This window comes from Dipodomys ordii, unplaced genomic scaffold, assembly GCF_000151885.1.
Source record: "Dipodomys ordii isolate 6190 unplaced genomic scaffold, Dord_2.0 Scaffold171, whole genome shotgun sequence".
Taxonomy (NCBI): Eukaryota; Metazoa; Chordata; class Mammalia; order Rodentia; family Heteromyidae; genus Dipodomys; species Dipodomys ordii.
In genome coordinates, this window is record NW_012267387.1 from 625,491 (window position 1) to 642,783 (window position 17,293).

The 17,293-nt window shown below is 46.8% G+C and overlaps 1 protein-coding gene across 1 annotated transcript in view; it reads left to right on the forward strand.

The window, feature by feature from the left end:
* Muc16 (mucin 16, cell surface associated) overlaps positions 1 to 17,293 on the forward strand; it is a 97,205-nt gene that overhangs the window by 37,072 nt on the left and 42,840 nt on the right. Inside the window, exons 18-38 of the mRNA XM_013033500.1 lie at positions 950 to 1,122; positions 2,083 to 2,124; positions 2,361 to 2,420; positions 3,919 to 4,043; positions 4,237 to 4,304; positions 4,918 to 5,090; positions 5,207 to 5,246; positions 7,857 to 8,034; positions 8,341 to 8,408; positions 8,967 to 9,139; positions 9,248 to 9,283; positions 10,358 to 10,482; positions 10,765 to 10,832; positions 11,431 to 11,603; positions 11,703 to 11,738; positions 13,857 to 14,050; positions 14,338 to 14,405; positions 15,226 to 15,398; positions 15,508 to 15,543; positions 16,586 to 16,883; positions 17,093 to 17,160. Of these exons, the coding sequence (XP_012888954.1) occupies positions 950 to 1,122; positions 2,083 to 2,124; positions 2,361 to 2,420; positions 3,919 to 4,043; positions 4,237 to 4,304; positions 4,918 to 5,090; positions 5,207 to 5,246; positions 7,857 to 8,034; positions 8,341 to 8,408; positions 8,967 to 9,139; positions 9,248 to 9,283; positions 10,358 to 10,482; positions 10,765 to 10,832; positions 11,431 to 11,603; positions 11,703 to 11,738; positions 13,857 to 14,050; positions 14,338 to 14,405; positions 15,226 to 15,398; positions 15,508 to 15,543; positions 16,586 to 16,883; positions 17,093 to 17,160 (2,375 nt within the window). The remainder of the gene's footprint in view (positions 1 to 949; positions 1,123 to 2,082; positions 2,125 to 2,360; positions 2,421 to 3,918; positions 4,044 to 4,236; positions 4,305 to 4,917; positions 5,091 to 5,206; positions 5,247 to 7,856; positions 8,035 to 8,340; positions 8,409 to 8,966; positions 9,140 to 9,247; positions 9,284 to 10,357; positions 10,483 to 10,764; positions 10,833 to 11,430; positions 11,604 to 11,702; positions 11,739 to 13,856; positions 14,051 to 14,337; positions 14,406 to 15,225; positions 15,399 to 15,507; positions 15,544 to 16,585; positions 16,884 to 17,092; positions 17,161 to 17,293) is intronic.

Genomic DNA, 17,293 nt, shown 5'->3' on the forward strand with positions numbered 1-17,293 from the left:
TACAGGTGTGAGCCATTGTGCCCAGCAAACACTAAAATTTTCTGTTATTGCTTGGTTATTTTTTTAATTGCCCATATATTAAAAATGGAAGAGGGCTTCATTGTGATGATTCCATAACTGGATATGCATTATACATATGCAGATACGTGTGTTATATGTGTGTATATGTGTGTGGTATACATGTAATATACTTCTTTCACATCACTCCATATACTTTCCTGTTTCTCTCCCCCTTCTCTACAAACAACTAACTGAGTTCAAAGAGCATTCAAACAAACAACTGAATGAAATTTTAAAAAAGCAATATAGAAGTCAAGCACCAGTAGCTCACAGCTATAATCATAGCTACTCAGGAGGCTGAGATTTAAGGATTGTTGTTCAAAACCAGCACAAGCAATTCTGTGAGACTCTTATCTCTGATTAACCATCCAAAAGCAAGAAGTAGAGCTGTGGGTCAAATGGTAGAACACTAGCCTCCAGGCAAAACAGCCAAGCAAGAGCTTGAATTCAAACCTCAGAACCAGCAAACTCAATTGAAAATCAGACTAATAGACCAAAACAACCTGAAATGTCTTGGATATTATGCTGGCATTCCAAATATGCCAAATATTACAGGATTTCAGATTTTTCAGGCTAGGGGAAAAGATCTATACAATGTTCCAAAAAAAAAACCTAAAAAACACTACTCTAAAATCAGAGACACTTCTAGATCCAGGCATTTTGGATCAGGATTAGTCAAGCCATAGGTGGATGGGGAACACTACCAATTCTCTTTGTCCCTCTACTGATCATTTTACAAATGCTACCTCTTCTTCTGTCTCCATTTTCTCTCACCATCTAAGAAAGCTGCTGTTAGCTTTGGGGCTTTTGCAGACAATATCATTCTTGCAAACCATCTTCATCAACAGTCTTGTTTATGTCCCCCACTCCCACATCCCCTACACCCCAGGCCAGAGAAGGATGGATCAGCTACTACAGTAAATATGATCTGCACCCTTCGCTCTAAGCCAGCCAGCACTGGGCTGGACCGAGAGCGACTGTACTGGGAGCTGAGCCACGAGACCAAAGGCATATCCCGGCTGGACACCTACACCTTGGACAGGAACAGCCTTTATGTCAACGGTGAGTGGAGTCAGCAGGTGCTGAAGACTCTGTAGGCTCTGAGTCCATAACACACAGAAAGTGGTGAACACTCAACAGCTTTGTGGAGATGAAGGCAAGTGGCAGAAGGGGTGAGTCTGAGCAAGGCATACTGTATGCATCTATAGACATGTCAAAATGAAACCTTCTTCTACAACTAATAGAAGCTACTTTTTAAAAAGATGGGCTAGTGGAGTGGTTTAAGGGCTGAGGCATGACTCAAGCAACAGGGGGCGTGGCTGGGTGTGACATAAGCAGTGACAGCTTGGCTTTAAATGGTGGGGCATGGCTAACACACTAGGGGTGTGGCTAATATGGTAGGGGCGTGGCTCAAGCAAGCTATGGCTCATATCATGGCCTTGATGTAAGCATTGAAGGCGTGGCTTTAGTGGTGAGGCGTGGCTCTTATGGTAGAGGTGTGGCTTTAAGCAGTGAGGTGTGGCTTAAATAATAGTCAAGGCTTCCATAGTGGGCATGACTTCTTAAGCGATGGGGCGTGGCTCCAAGTAGGCTCTATGCCGCTGGCATAGCTCACATGGTGGGTGTGGCTTGTGTAGTGGGCGTGGCTCTGAGAAGTGGGGCGGGACCCAAGTGATGGGGCATTTGCTCAAGTGACATTGCACCAAACCCCAGTGCCACCAAAAGAAAAAGAAGGAGGGTAGGAGGGAAGAGAAGAAGGGAGGAAAGAAAGCAAGGAAGGAAGGAAAAATGACCAATGTCAAAAGGGTCTGGAGGGCATGGCTCAAGACATATGGGGTGTGACTCTAGTGGAACAGTACCTGCTTAGCAGGTATGAGGCCCTGAGTTCAATCCCCAGGACCACCAAAATAAAAAAATCAATTCATTAAGTAGTTAAATCTGTAGACATCCAGTAGATCCCAGATCCTGGCCTCATTTTCCCATTCACCATCCTTTCAAATCACACGGTCTATCATTCTGCAGGTTACAACCATCGTCATCGGGTCCTGACCTCCACCCCCAGCAGTGAGTAAATGGGGTCTTTGCCGTTTCACCTTGAAGCCCTCTTCTTTCTCTGCCATCCCCTACAGTGCATCTCTAGAAAAGGAGGATTACAGGAAAGCCCTAGTTTTAAACCTCATCATTACTTTCCTGTCTTAGAAAAAGATACACCCGACATAGACTTCAGAGCAACTCTCATGGTGGGCACTTGTCCTTCACTCCCCCCATGGTCACTTCACTGTGATTTTTTTTTTCCTCAGCTGCTATAGCCTCAACCCTCATGCCAACAACATCAGCCACTACTGCTCTGGGCCCCACAGGTAGGCATTTCTTTCTTTAAAAAAAAATCTGGGGCTGGGAAAGTGGCTCCGAGGTAAAGTGCTTGCCTTGCATGCATGAGGCCTTGGGGTTTGATTCCTCAGCACCACAGAAGCAGAAAAAGCCAGAAGTGGTGCTGTGGCTCAAGTGGTAGAGCACTAGCCTTGAGCTGAAGAGCTAAGGGACAGCGCCCAGGCCCAGAGTTCACAGCTGACAAAAAAAAAATCTGGGCTAGGAATGTGCCTTGGTGGTAAAGTGCTTGCCTAGCATGCATGAAGCCCTGGGTTCAATTCCTCAGTACCACATATACAGAAAAAGCCAGAAGAGGCGCTATGGCTCAAACATAGAGTGCTAGCCTTGGGCAAAAAAAAAAAAAAAGAAGCTCAGGGGCAGTGCCCAGGCCCTGAGTTCAAGCCCCAGGACTGGCAAAAACAACAACAAAAGAAAAAACAACTCCCATGTCCTGTGACTGGAAGCCTCCAGACCTCCTTCATTCAACAAGTATATGTTAAACACTTACTACATCAGAACAGTCTGGTAGCACAGCAGTAACAAAAACAGAAAGGGCCCCAGTCTTGGATGAATTCCCAGCAGGAGAAAGATGAGTTAAGTATTACATTTGCAAACCTGTGTTCCTGGGGTCAGATCTGCAGGTAAATGAAAAGAGTTCTCTTATCAAATTTTGTTTCCAGTTCAGGAATAGAAGGGACCAGAATAAACAATACATAGACCAGGGAAACGCACTTTTCTTAGGTCAAGCTGAGGCACATGATGAGGTTCTATTGAGCCTCCCATTGGCTCCTGTTGGCTTCTCGTTGGCTAAGGTAGATTTCTGGATGGATCCCTGGAAGCGCTGGCACTGGGATAGGCTTGCTTCGGCCTTTATCTATAGTTACAGATTAGCTAATACCTCTAGAGGGAGCTCTCTACACGAAAGGTTCAGGTTGGCCTGTGGGCCTCTGCCAGTGAGACATTATCAGCTTAGACTCTGGAACCACAAAACATGAGTTCTGGTCAGGTTCTGCCATCTAGAAATTGTGCAGATGTTATTACAGCCTACAAAATAGACATCTGTCTATAAAACAGACATCCTAACACCTCCTCCAAAGCAGTAAGCCAACAAATAAATGACAAATTCAAGCAAGATGTGTACCATGTGAAAACAAAACATAAATGTCTCTTCAAACGTTTATTTTAATCAATAAATATGTAGACCTCAGAGAAAGATTTAGGCTTAATAAAAGCTAATCTAAAAAAAAAGAAAGGATTTCCATAGTAATTTTAGAAAGTACTTGCTTTCTAATTCACCGTGGATTTGCCCCAAAAGAAAAACATACTCAACAATGAGTGCTCATGTCTGGGGTCTATGCTCAGAGGGAGACATCCTACAGGAAGACCCACCCACTATGGGCACACCTGTAATGGAAATGCACCTATACCCAAGGGCATGGAGAAAAATGGGCTCAATGGTGTCTCTCCCCCCACACCCCATCTCCACAGCAACAGGCCCCAACCTAGTGCCCTTCACCCTCAACTTCACCATCACTAATCTGGAATATGAGCAGGACATGGGTCACCCCGGAACGGGGAAGTTCAATGTCACAGAGGGAATCCTGCAGAGACTGGTAAGAGCCCCGCCCACCCTGTATGCCCAGCCTACAGGAGAAAGCCATGCCCACCCATGGAGAATCAGCCCACCTTAATCTAACTACATCCACTAGAGACAAGCTTCCCCTATACAAGCCACGACCACTAATGAGTGCCCCACCCCCATACTCCCTTAGCCCTCCCACTGACCCTGCTCCTCTTCCTCTGCAGCTCAGACCCTTGTTCGAGAAAACCAGTGTTGGTCCCTTGTATTCTGAATGCAGACTGGATCTGCTCAGGTGAGAGCTCACAACAGATCAAGGCTTACACACCTAACACCAGGCAAAGGAGGTTGGTGAGATCATCCTACCTTCCTTCAGCATGCCCTCTGCAAGTTGACAATCGGGAGATGCTGGATCCAGCACCGCAGTGTTCCCTAATCCCACCACCTTCCTTCTCAGATGTCCCAAGAGCTTGCATACCATAAGCTGAATGGGGCCCTGCCTTTCTCCTCCATAATTAATGCCCTGCTCCCATCCCTCACTTTGGACTGGGAGCATTTCCTTCAGGCACTCCTTCTAGGCCCAAAATTTCTCTTTCATTTTGGATTGACATTCAAGATTGCTCTGACCTGACCTGACGCAAGTGAGACACCTGCCCCACCCCCTCCCAGACCCTGCACCGAGAGCAGGCAGGTTGGCGCAGTTATATTTAAGGAGAAGTTAAGAACCTATGACAGATCAAAAATCCCAGGCTGGCTCAGAGGCAGTGCACACAAACATTGAAGTCTAATTTCTCTCCTGTCTACCAGACGTCTCTTTTCCTGTGGCTGCTTCAGCACCTTCACCAGGATGCTCAGAACCCCTCGATTGTCTGTGCAAAAATTGTCTTGCCTCTCTCCCATCCTCCCAGGTCTGAGAAAGAAGGAGCTGCCACAGGAGTGGATGCCATCTGCACCTACCACCCCTACCCCATGGGCCCTGGGCTGGACAGAGAGCGGCTGTACAAGGAGCTCAGCCAGCTGACCCTCGGCATCTCCCAGCTGGGGCCCTACAGCCTGGACCAGGACAGTCTCTATGTCAATGGTGAGCAGAAGCCCAGTGTGCTTGGCTGTGTCAGGGTCCTTGCCCTCCCATCCTGTGCCTCCTGTTCCCTCATTCCCACCTCCTTACCATCTCCCCCTCCCTCTCTTTCTCTGCAGGTTTCACCCTCCACAGCCTGCCCTCCACCCCCAGGAGTGAGTATTCCGGGCCTCCCTAAATCCCACCTCCCCTCCAAGCCCCAGCTCTCTGCAATGAACCACGTTGATGACCACCAAGTCCCCTTCACACAAAGCCACACCCCTCAACACCTGGGGATGAATCAGGAATTTATACCTGACCCCTGGCACCACCACCACCAGGGATCTGCATTGTACTACCTTCAGAGGTGGTGGTGGTACCCACCACAAACACTTGTTCTTTTCTCCCTAATATCTCCAGTGACCACCGAGTCTTCTGTGATGCCAACACCGTCCTCCAGCCCCACAGGTAGGAATTCTCCTCCTGCACATCCTCCCAGCATCCCCAGCAACATAGCAGGTAGGAGGGTGTGTCAAGGGTGTGACGTGGTACACACACAAAGGAGCATAAGGTGGCGTCTTCATGGCTTTCTCAGGGTCTTCCCAGCACCCCAAAATATTCCTTGAACACTAGTATCCTCCCCTAGCACCAGGGAGCCTATGCCACTCTCTGGACCCTGGTTCAGAATCCTAGAGTTCACCCAGCACCCCTAAAATCTTCCCAACCCTAGATTACAGACCAGCAGATTGTGCAGAACACAGATTGCTTTCATGCCTTGTGCCCCAAAGCAACTCAGAGAAAGATCAGCCCTTCCTTCACACAGCTAACCAACTGGCCATCAGTTTGCTTTCTATTTGAGGAATCCTGTATTCAACGAATTACATAGAAAAGACCACTCTATTTGGTAATATTTTATGAATGTGCCCTTTGTGAGTATAAATCCAGCCTCTCCTTAAACATCTACAAGGATCACAGCCCTTTCTACATAATAGAAAAATAAATATAGCACATTCTGTTTGTCCAATATATAGCAACAACAGTCTTCTCCAAATATCCTAAACAATGGATGTTTTGGTATCCATGGGTCTCTTAAATTTTGATCACTTGCAAAAATTGCCAAAACTGACAAAAATATTAAAAATAATATAGCCAAGAGTAGCTCTATTTACCAAGAGGACTTCCCAGTTCTTTTTGTCTTGTTGGTTCCCTGGCACAGTATTCTCAGCCAACAGATGCCATGGGCATTCCTAACAATTGTCATGCTATATGAAATTATCACACATTGGTACAAGGTTTATTTATTTTTTGGTGTTACATATATTTGCTTTGTATTTTTTTTATTGTGAAAATACCATATAGAGGAGTTCCAATTACATGGGCAAGATAATGAGTACATTTCTTATCAAGCATTGTTGCCTCCTCTTTTGTTTCCCCTTCCCAACCCTTCCCATCTCCCACTTTCCCACCCCCCCAACCTCCCCACCCCCACACTCCCCCCCCCCGGCCAAAGTTGTAAAGTTCATTTTTCGACATAACGTCTTGTACATCTCATTGTTGCAATGGGTCCACCTGTATCCCTATTTAAACGATTTTTTTCCCTTCCTCTCCACAAATTATACCAACATCAAATACAGTGAAAGCAGGGCTTATACTGTGGGGAGGGACATACAAAGCAACAAAGAAATCATCTTATTTTGAAAATGGCATTTAAAGTGTCAGAAACACACATGTGATCAGAACCTAATTCACCAACGAAGTCTCACATTTGTGAAAACTGAGGAAATATATAAAGGATAAAATAATATATCTCAACTGATAATACATAACTCATGCTTGTAACCCTTGCTATTTAGAAGGCTGAGATCTGAGAACTGTGTTGTATTGCTAACTCGGGTAGGAATCTGTGATACCCTTATATCCAATTAACAACAATTAGCCAAACTAGAGCTGGGGCTCAAATGGTAGGGTGCAAGGCTTGCACAAAAAAATGCTAATAGAGCCGGGCGCTGGTGGCTGACGCCTGTAATCCTAGCTACTCAGGAGGCTGAGATCTGAGGATCGCGGTTCAAAGTCAGCCCGGGCAGGAGAGACTGTGAGACTCCTATCTCCAATAAACCACCAGAAAACCAGAAGTGGCGCTATAGCTCAAGTGGTAGAGCGCTAGCCTTGAGCTGAAGAGCTGAGGGACAGCTCCCAGGCCCAGAGTTCAGGCCCCATGACCGGACCCCCAAAAAAAATGCTAATGGACAGAACCCAGGCACTGAATTCAATGTGCAGTACAAGCACACACACACACACACACACACATACACATTAATAACAATAATAATATACCCAATATTAAGATAGAATGTTCTTTTATGAGAGATGGCATTACATGGAACAAATCATGCCACCTCCATTGTGTTCATTTTTCCTTCTGTAAAATGAGCATCATAAAAATATCCACCAATGAGTCCAGTTTGAAGAAAGACCTTCCAGAAGGCCTTGACTCATGAACAAGGGACACAATGTTTATTCAGAACATTTTTCAATCTGTAAATATGTGAATGACTTGGAGTAAACAAAAAATAGCTCAGAAACAAAGGCAATTCATATCACCTTCATCCACATGGAAGATCAGCTGAGGTTGCTTTCTGTTGACAGGGCCTTTGCATCCAAAAGCAAACCTCCTCCTCTTTAGAACATTGGAGTTGGTACTGATATTTTGGGCCTCCTCCAGGAGGAAGCTGTCAATTCATGGAGAAGCCTCACCTCATCTTGAAAACAGGTAGAAGAGAAATCAGGCAGATTCCCCAGAGTACAAACAAGCTCAAGGTGTCTTTCTCCCAACCCCACTGCAGCAGCAGGTCCCATACTGGTGCCATTCACCCTCAACTTCACCATCACCAACCTGAAGTATGAAGAGAACATGGGTCACCCTGGATCGGGGAAGTTCAATGTCACACAGAGAATCCTGCAGAGACTGGTGAGAGCCCCGCCCACTGTGTGCAGACCCGCCTACAGATGAAGCCATGCCCACTCAAGTTATATCAGGCCTGTGAAAATAGACTTCACCCATTTGTCCATAGCCCCAAAATTAAAGGTTCACCCATGCGCGCAGCCACACGGACAGCTGAAAGCCACGCACACACCATATGTCTCATACCCAGAGAAGGCTACTCATTCAACCACAACAAACACAAGTCATTCTCACTGACTCTGCTAGCTCCGCCCACCACCTATGACCTCACCACTCAACCTTCAGACTCACCCTTCTCTCCTTCCTCCACAGCTCAGACCCTTGTTCAAGAAAACCAGTATTGGCCCCCTCTACTCTGACTGCAGACTGGACCAGCTCAGGTAAGAGCTCACCACAGCAGGAACAGAGCATCCCCAAGTGATCCTAGACAGAGCAAGGCAGTCCACTGTCATTCTTTCTTCATTCTGGAGATCGTCTTTGGGAATGGAAATCAGGACACACTGGATCCACACCATAGTTCCCAGCACCAATGTCTCAGATCCTGCACACCATTAGATGGACCCTGCCTTTTTCCTCCAAAATGAAACCCTGCTTCCTCCCTCCCTTTGGACAGAAGATCATTTCCTTCATGCCTAATTTCCTCAGAAACTTCCATCGTAGATAAACATTCAATGCTGCGCTCACCTGTCTCATCTTAGAGCCCTCAGGCCCTGTGCCGAGGTCATGCTGGTTAGAGTCTTACGTTTAGGGAAAGTTCTAAAACCCATCAAAAGTTCCAGGCTGGATAAAAGGGAGCACATTCACATATTTAAATCTGACTTCTTGCTTGTCCACTGGCCTTCTCTTCTCCTGTGTTTGCTTCAATAACTTCACTGTGTTCTCAGGTTCCCTTCCTGCTTCATGCATCTCTTGTCCTTCCTCTCCCCTACCCTACCCAGGTCTGAGAAGGAAGGAGCTGCCACAGGAGTGGATGCCATCTGCACCCACCTCCCAGACACCATGGGCCCTGGGCTGGACAGAAAGCAGCTATACAGGGAGCTCAGCCAGCTGACCTTTGGCATCTCCCAGCTGGGGCCCTACAGCCTGGACCAGGACAGTTTCTATGTCAATGGTGAGTAGAGGCCCAGTGTGCTTGGCTGTGTCACATTCCAGGGCCTCCCATCCTGTGCCTCCTGTTCCCTCAGTCCCACCTGCTCACTCTCTCCCCTCTCTCCTACAGGTTACACCCTCCACACCCTGCCCTCCACCCCCAGGAGTGAGTATTCTGGGCCTCCCTAAACCTCACCTCCCTTCTCAGCCCCATCCTTGTACAATGAAGCAAGGCAATGCCTACTTTGGCCTCTTCAAGCAAAGCCACACCCCCCAACGCCTGGAGACAAATCAGGAATTTATACCCTAACCCTTGCACCGCCACCAGAGATGAGCATTGTTACCGTGGTCTCCATCACAAACACTTGTTCTTTTCTCCCCAATATTACTAGTGACCACCGTGTCTTCTGCGATGCCAACACCGTCCTCCAGCCCCACAGGTAGGAATTCTCCTGACTGCACATTCTCCCAGTGTCCCCAGCATCACAGGAGGCAGGAAGATGGGTGAAAGGAGTGATAGGTCCTAACCACCCCAAGGTAGGCTCTCCATGGTTTTCACAGTACCTTCCCAGGTCCTCAAGAATTCTTTGTGTACCAGTATCCTCTCTCAGCACCAGCCACAATGTGCCATTATGTGGACCCTGTTTCTGAACCCTAGAGTTTAAGCCTCAGTACCAGTATGAGCACACATGTACACACACACACACATAATTATGATATATTGAGCATTCAAAATGAATGTTTCCCTTTTAGACATAGTGTCTCTTGGGACAAACCATGTCACTTGTCTCCTTTTCCATCTGTAAAATAAGCACCATAAACATATCCCCTGGGTACCAATGAGCCTGCTTTGGATAAAGACATTCCAACAGGCCTTGAACCATGAACAAAGAACATAGGTGTTTCTCCAGACATTTCTTGACCCATAAATATGTGTATCTCAGAGAATGACTGGCGGTTAAAAACTAAAAGGCTGAGAGACAAAGGAAGTCTATATGACTTTCAGCCACATTGCAGGTCGACTGAGTTTGCTTTCTCATGATAGTTTGCTTACATCTATAAGTAAACTCCTGGTGCTTAAAACATTCAAGTTGGTGCTGATATTTTGGGCCCCTCCATGAAGAGAAGAATCCAGAAGAATCCCCACACCAGATCTTGAACACACATAGAAGAGAAGCCATGCTCAGGTTATCAGGACCAAGAACAAGTTCAAGGTGTCTTTCTCCCAACCCCACTTCAGTAGCAGGTCCCATCCTGGTGCCATTCACCCTCAACTTCACCATCACCAACCTGGAGTATGAGAAGGACATGGGTCACCCTGGATCCTGGAAGTTCAATGTCACAGAGAGAATCCTGCAGAGACTGGTGAGAGCCCGGCCCACTGAGGAAGCCACGCCCACACAGTCTATGCCAGGCTCCTAAAGTAGAGGACGCCCACATGCCCATACTCCCACAGATTAAAGGCCAGCCCACCTGTGTGGCCACACCCACCGCTGAAAGCAAAGCCCACACCATCTAGCTCATATCCATGGGAGACTACTCACCAGAACCCACACAAGTTGTTCTCGCTGATTATACCAGCTACACCCACTACATTTGGCCCAAACACTCAACCTTCCGACTCACCCTTCTCTCCTTTCTCCACAGCTCAGACCCTTGTTCAAGAAAACCAGTGTTGGCCCCCTGTACTCTGATTGCAGACTGGACCAGCTCAGGTGAGAGCTCACAAGTACAGGACAGGGCACCTCCAGTGATCCTAGACAGAACAAGTCAGGCCACTGCCATCATTTCTTCACTGGGGGAGATCCTCTTCAGGGGTGGAAATCAGGACACTACTGGATCTAGCACCACAATGTGCCTTAGCACCTCCACACTCCAGTGTCTCAGATCCTGCACACCATTAGATGGGACCCTGCGTTTCTCCTCCAAAATGAAGCCCTGCTTCCTCCTTCCCTTTGGATAGAAGATCATTTCCTTCACACCTAAATCTTTCAGAAAAAAAAAAAACATAGCTTTCCATTGTAGATGAACATTCAATGCTGCGTTCAATCAGAACATTCAATGCTGGCTCATCTTAGAGCCCTCAGTTTCTGTTCCATGTTCGTGCCTTTCCTTTAGAGAAAATTCTAAACCCAAGACTGATCAAATCTTCCAGGTTGGTACTGAAGATGTGACAGCAAACATTTAAGTCTGACTGCTTCCAATCCATCAGCCGTCAATTCTTTCATGTGTGCGTTAGCGCCTTCACCAGAAATCTGAGGGTCCCTCTGTAGTCTGCCCACCTATTGTCTTCCCTCTCCCCTGCCCTCCCAGGTCTGAGAAGGAAGGAGCTGCCACAGGAGTGGATGCCATCTGCACCCACCGCCCTTACCCCAAAGGTCCTGGGCTGGACAGAGAGTGGCTGTACAGGGAGCTCAGCCAGCTGACCCTTGGAATCTCCCAGCTAGGGTCCTACAGCCTGGACAAGGACAGTCTCTATGTCAATGGTGAGCAGACTCAGTTTGCTTGTCTGAGTCACAGTCCACAGATGACCCTCCTGAACGTCCTGTTCCCTCATTCACACCTCCTCACCCTCTCTCCTGCAGGTTACACCCTCCACAGCCTGCCCTCCACCCCCAGGAGTGAGTATTCTGGGCCTCCCTAAATCCCACCTCCCCTCCAAGCCCCAGCCCTCTGCCATGAACCAGGTCAATGCCACCTTGTCCCTTTCACACAAAGCCACACCCCTAACACCTTGGGATGAATTAGGAATTTATACCCTAACCCTGGCACCACCAGGGACCTGCATTGTCCTACCTGTATTTCAGAGGTGATGATGGTCCCCACCACAAACACTTGTTCTTTTCTCCCCAACATCTCTAGTGACCACCATGTCTTCTGCAATGCCAACTTTGTCCTCCAGCCCCACAGGTAAACTCTCCTGGATGCTCATTTTCCCAGTTTCCCCAGCATCACAGGAAGAAGGAGGGTGGGGGGAGGTAGTGACATTTCCCCAAGGTGAGGTCTTGATGGCTCTCACAGCATCTTCCCAGGACCCAGAGAATTCCTGGAGTACCAGTGTCCTCCCCTAGCACCGGGCAACCTACACCATCTCTGAACTCTGTTTCTGAACCCCAAAGTTCACTCTGCACAGCTAAAATCCCTCCAGCCCTTCCAAGATTACAGAGAAACGTTTGTGCAGAGTACAGATTTCTTTCATGGACTTATGCCCCAAAAGCAATTCAGAAAAAGATCAAACCCTCATTCACGCAGTTAACCAACTGGCCATCATTATCCTTTTTATTTGGGTAATTCTGTATTCAGTGGCCTGCATAGACAAAACCATTCAATTTCCTGATGTTTTAAGCATTTAATTTCTGTGAATATAAATACAGCAGCTCTGTGTCCATCTGTAAGAATCACATTCATTTCTACATGGTAGAAACGTATATAATATTTGGTTCATTCAATAGCTACAAACTACAAGGTCATCTCTGATATTCTTGAGAACTCTGTATTTTTCTCGACATGATTCTCTTCAATTGTTGTTTTCAGGGAAATTGCAAAAAGTGATAAAAGCACTAAAATAATAGAGGCAGGAAGGGCTCAAATCACAATGGGACTTTACAGGTTTTCTTGTCTTCTTGATTCCTTGGGCACAGGATTTTCTCCCAACAAATGACAAAGGCATTCCTAAAAATAGTCATGCTAAGCAAAGTTATCATACACAGAACATCACAAGATTTATTTTAAAAATATGATTGGAAAGATCTGATTGACACAAATGATCAAAATCTAATACATCATGGCCTTACAGATGTCAAATACATAGGAAATATACAAATGATAAAATAATTTATATCAGCAGAGAGTTGACAATGCATTTCTTTAATTCTAGCTACTTAGAAGTATGAGATCTGAGGACTGGGCTCAAAGCCACGGGCAAAAGAGTCCATCAAATTTTCTCTCTAATTAACCACAAAAAGACACACCTGATCCTATGTCTCAAATGGTAGGAATAGTACTCATGAGCTGATTCAAACCCCAGTACCAGTGTGTACACACATGCACGCACACACACACATACATGCACACACGCATATACACACACAAAATTATAATAATCCAGCATTCAAACATAATGTTTTCCATTTAGAGAGGGTGTAACCTGGGAAAACCATGTCATTTCCATGATCTAATTTTTTTCCTCTGTAAAACAGGTATCATAAAAATATGCTCTTGTGGGGCTGGGAATTTTGCTTAGTAGTAGAGTGCTTGCCTAGCATGCATGAAGCTCTGGGTTTGATTCCTCAGTACCACATAAACAGAAAAGGCCAGAAGTGGTGCTGTGGTTCAAGTGGTGCGGTGCTTATTTTGAGCAAAAAAGAAGTTCAGGAAGAGTGCTCAGTCCCTGAGTTCAAGCCCCAAGACTGGTCAAAAAAAAATGTTCTTACTACCAATGAGTCAAGATGGATAAAGCCCTTTAAACAGGCCTAGACTAATGAACATAAGTTTATCTTCAGACATTTCTCAACGTATAAATATGTGAATCACAGAGAATGGTTAAGAGTAGGAAAAAATATAGCTGAGAGACAAAGGAAGTCTATATGACCTTCAGACTTGTTGAAGGTCAACTCAGTTTGCGTTCCGATGATATCCTCCTCAAAATATTTGAGTTGGTGCTGACATTTTGGACCTCCTCCATGAGGGACATTGTAAACTCCAGAAGAATCCCCACCTCAGATCTTGAACACACATAGAAGAGAAGCCATGCTCAGGTGTTCAGAGCACGAACAAGCTCATGGTGTCTTCTCCCAACCCCACTGCAGCAGCAGCTCCCATGCTGGTGCCATTCACCCTCAACTTCACCATCACCAACCTGAAATATGAAGAGAACATGGGTCACCCTGGATCGGGGAAGTTCAATGTCACACAGAGAATCCTGCAGAGACTGGTGAGAGCCCTGACCACTGTGCACTGCCCTGTCCACAAAGCCACGACTACTCCAGGAAGGTCACAAGCCATTAAAGTAGACTTTGAGCAATTGCCTGAAAGTCTAGCCCCCCAGTATGGCCAAGCCCATCTTGGGAAACCACGTCCACACTATCTAGCTCAGACCATAGAAGAAGACTACTCACCCAAACCCACATAAGTCACTCTCACTGATTATGCCAGATACACCCATTACATTTTGGCCCAAACATTCAACCTCTGACTCACCCTTCTCTCCTTCCTCCATAGCTCAGACCCTTGTTCAAGAAAACCAGTGTTGGTCCCCTCTACTCTGACTGCAGACTGGACCAGCTCAGGTGAGAGCTCACAACAGCAGTGATACTAGACAAAACAACTCTCTCCACTACCATCTCTCTCTTTTTGTGGAGAACATCTTCAGGAATGGAAATCAGGACACACTGGATCTAGCACCACAATGTGCCCCAGCACCTTCCAAATTCCAATGTCTCAGATCCTGCAGAGCATTACATTGGACCTTGCTTTTCTCCTCCAAAATGAAGTTATGCTTCCTCCCTCCCTTTGGATAGAAGATCATTTCCTTCACACCTAAATCGTTCAGAAAAAATATATATCTTCCCATTGTAGATAAACATTCAATGCTGCACTCACCTGTAACAATTTAGTGCCTTCAATCCCAGTTCCATGGGCATGCTGATTTTTTTTTGTCAGTCATGGGGCTTGAACTCTGGGCTTGGGTGCTATCCCTCAGCTCTTCAGCTCAAGATTAGCTCTCTAACACTTCAGCCACAGCACCACTTCCAGTCCACTACTGGCTCATTGGAGTTAAGAGTCTCATAGAATTCCCTGCCCGGGCTGGCTTTGAAAAATGATCCTCACATCTCAGCCTCCTGAGTAGCTAAGATTACAGGCATGAGCCCCCGGTGCCCAGCTGGGCATTCTGCTTTGAGGCTTTCATTTAAGGAAAGTTCTAAACCCAAAACTGGCCAAAAGTTTCAGAGTGTCTAATAGAGGGCACATTCACATATTTCATTCTGACTTCTTGCTTGTCCACTGGCCTTCTCCTGACCTCTGCCTACTTCGATGATTTCACACAGTTCTCAAGTTCCTGGCCATGGTGATCCATCTATTGTCTTTCCTCTCCCCTGCCCTCTCCAGGTCTGAGAAGGAAGGAACTGCCACAGGAGTGGATGCCATCTGCACCTACCGTCCCAAACCCACAGGGCCTGGGTTGGACAGAGAGCAGCTGTACAGGGAACTCAGCCAGCTGACCCTTGGCATCACCCAGCTGGGGCCCTACAGCCTTGACCAGGACAGTCTCTATGTCAATGGTGAGTAGAGGCCCAGTGTGCTTGGCTGTGTCGAAATCCAGGGCCTCCCATTCTGTGCCTCCTGTTTCCTCCTCTCAAACTCTGAACTCTCTCCCTTCTCTCCCTGCAGGTTACACCCTCCACAGCCTGCCCTCCACCCCCAGCAGTGAGTATTCTGGGCCCCACTATATTCTACTTCCCCTCTAAACCCCAGCTCTCTGCAATGAAGCTCTTCAATCCCCACCATGTCCCCTCACACAAACCCAAACACCCAACACCTGGGAAAATCAGGAATTTATATCCTAACCCTGGCCCCACCACTGGGGATCTGCATTGTCCCACCTGTATTTCAGAAGCCATAGTGGTCCCCACCACAAACACTTGTTCCTTTCTCCCCAACATCTCTAGTGATCACCTTGTCTTCTGCGATGCCAACTCTGTCCTCCAGCCCCACAGGTAGGAATTCTGGCTGTACATTCTACCAGCATCCCCAGCATCACAGGAGGCAGGAGGAGGAGTTGATGGAATGGTACATACCAAAGAGCCCAAGAAGGATTCTTCATGGCTTCTATAGTGTCTTCACAGGACCCAGAAATATTCCTTATATCCTCCCCCAGCACCAGGCAGCCTATGTGTCCTCTTAACCCTGTTTCTGAGCCCTGATTCAGAAGCGCCACTACTAGTATACACACAGATTAATTCACTCATGCATGCACACACACACACTTAAACACACACACACACACACACACACACACACACAAAACCGTTATATCATATCCAGCATTCAAATGGATTGTTTTCCATTCAAAGATTTTGTGACCTGCGAGAAACCATGTCAGTTCCATTTTCTCACTTTTTTTCTGCCTCTGTTAAATAAGCATCACAAATATATCCCTTGCTGCCAATAAGTCCACCTTGGATAGAGACCTTCCAACAGGCCTTGTCTCACGAACATGGGAAACAGCTGTTTCTTCAGATATTTCTCATCGCATAGTCCATGAATCTCAGAGAAGGACTTGGGGAATAAAAAACACCTGAGCAAAAACAAGTCCATATGATTTTTCAGCCCTGTTGAAGGTCAACTTAGTTAGCTTTCTGATGACAGTGTGCTTACATCTATGACCAAACCTCCTGGTCCTTAAAATATTCAACTTGGAGCTGACATTTTGGACCTCCGCCATGAGAGACGTTGTAAACTACACAAGAATCCCCACCACAGATCTTGAACAACATAGAAGAGAAGCCATGCTCAGGGGCTCAGAACAAGAACAAGCTCATGGTGTCTTCTCTCAACCCCACTGCAGCAGCAGCTCCCATGGTGGTGCCATTCACCCTCAACTTCACCATCACCAACCTGAAGTATGAAGAGAACATGGGTCACCCTGGATCCGGGAAGTTCAATGTCACAGAGAGAATCCTGCAGAGACTGGTGAGAGCCCCGTCTACTGTGCACTGCACTGTCCACACAGCCATGACTACTCCAGCGATGCCAAACCCTTTACAGTAGGCTGCCTAATTGGCTCAAAGTCCAGCCCACCAGTATGGCCACGCCCACCAAGGAAAGCCACACCCACACGATCTAGCTCAGACCATGGAAGAAGACTACCCACCCAAACCCAAACAAGTCATCTCACTGATTATGCCAGCTACACCCACTTCATTTGATCCAAACACTCAACCTTCCAACTTACCCTTCTCTCCTTCCTCCATAGCTCAGACCCTTGTTCAAGAAAACCAGTGTTGGGCCCCTCTACTCTGATTGCAGACTGGACCAGCTCAGGTGAGAGCTCACAACAGCAGTGATACTAGACAAAACAACTCTCTCCACTACCATCCCTCCTTTTGTGGAGAACCTCTTCAGGAATGGAAATCAGGACACACTGGATCTAGCACCACAATGTGCCCCAGCACCT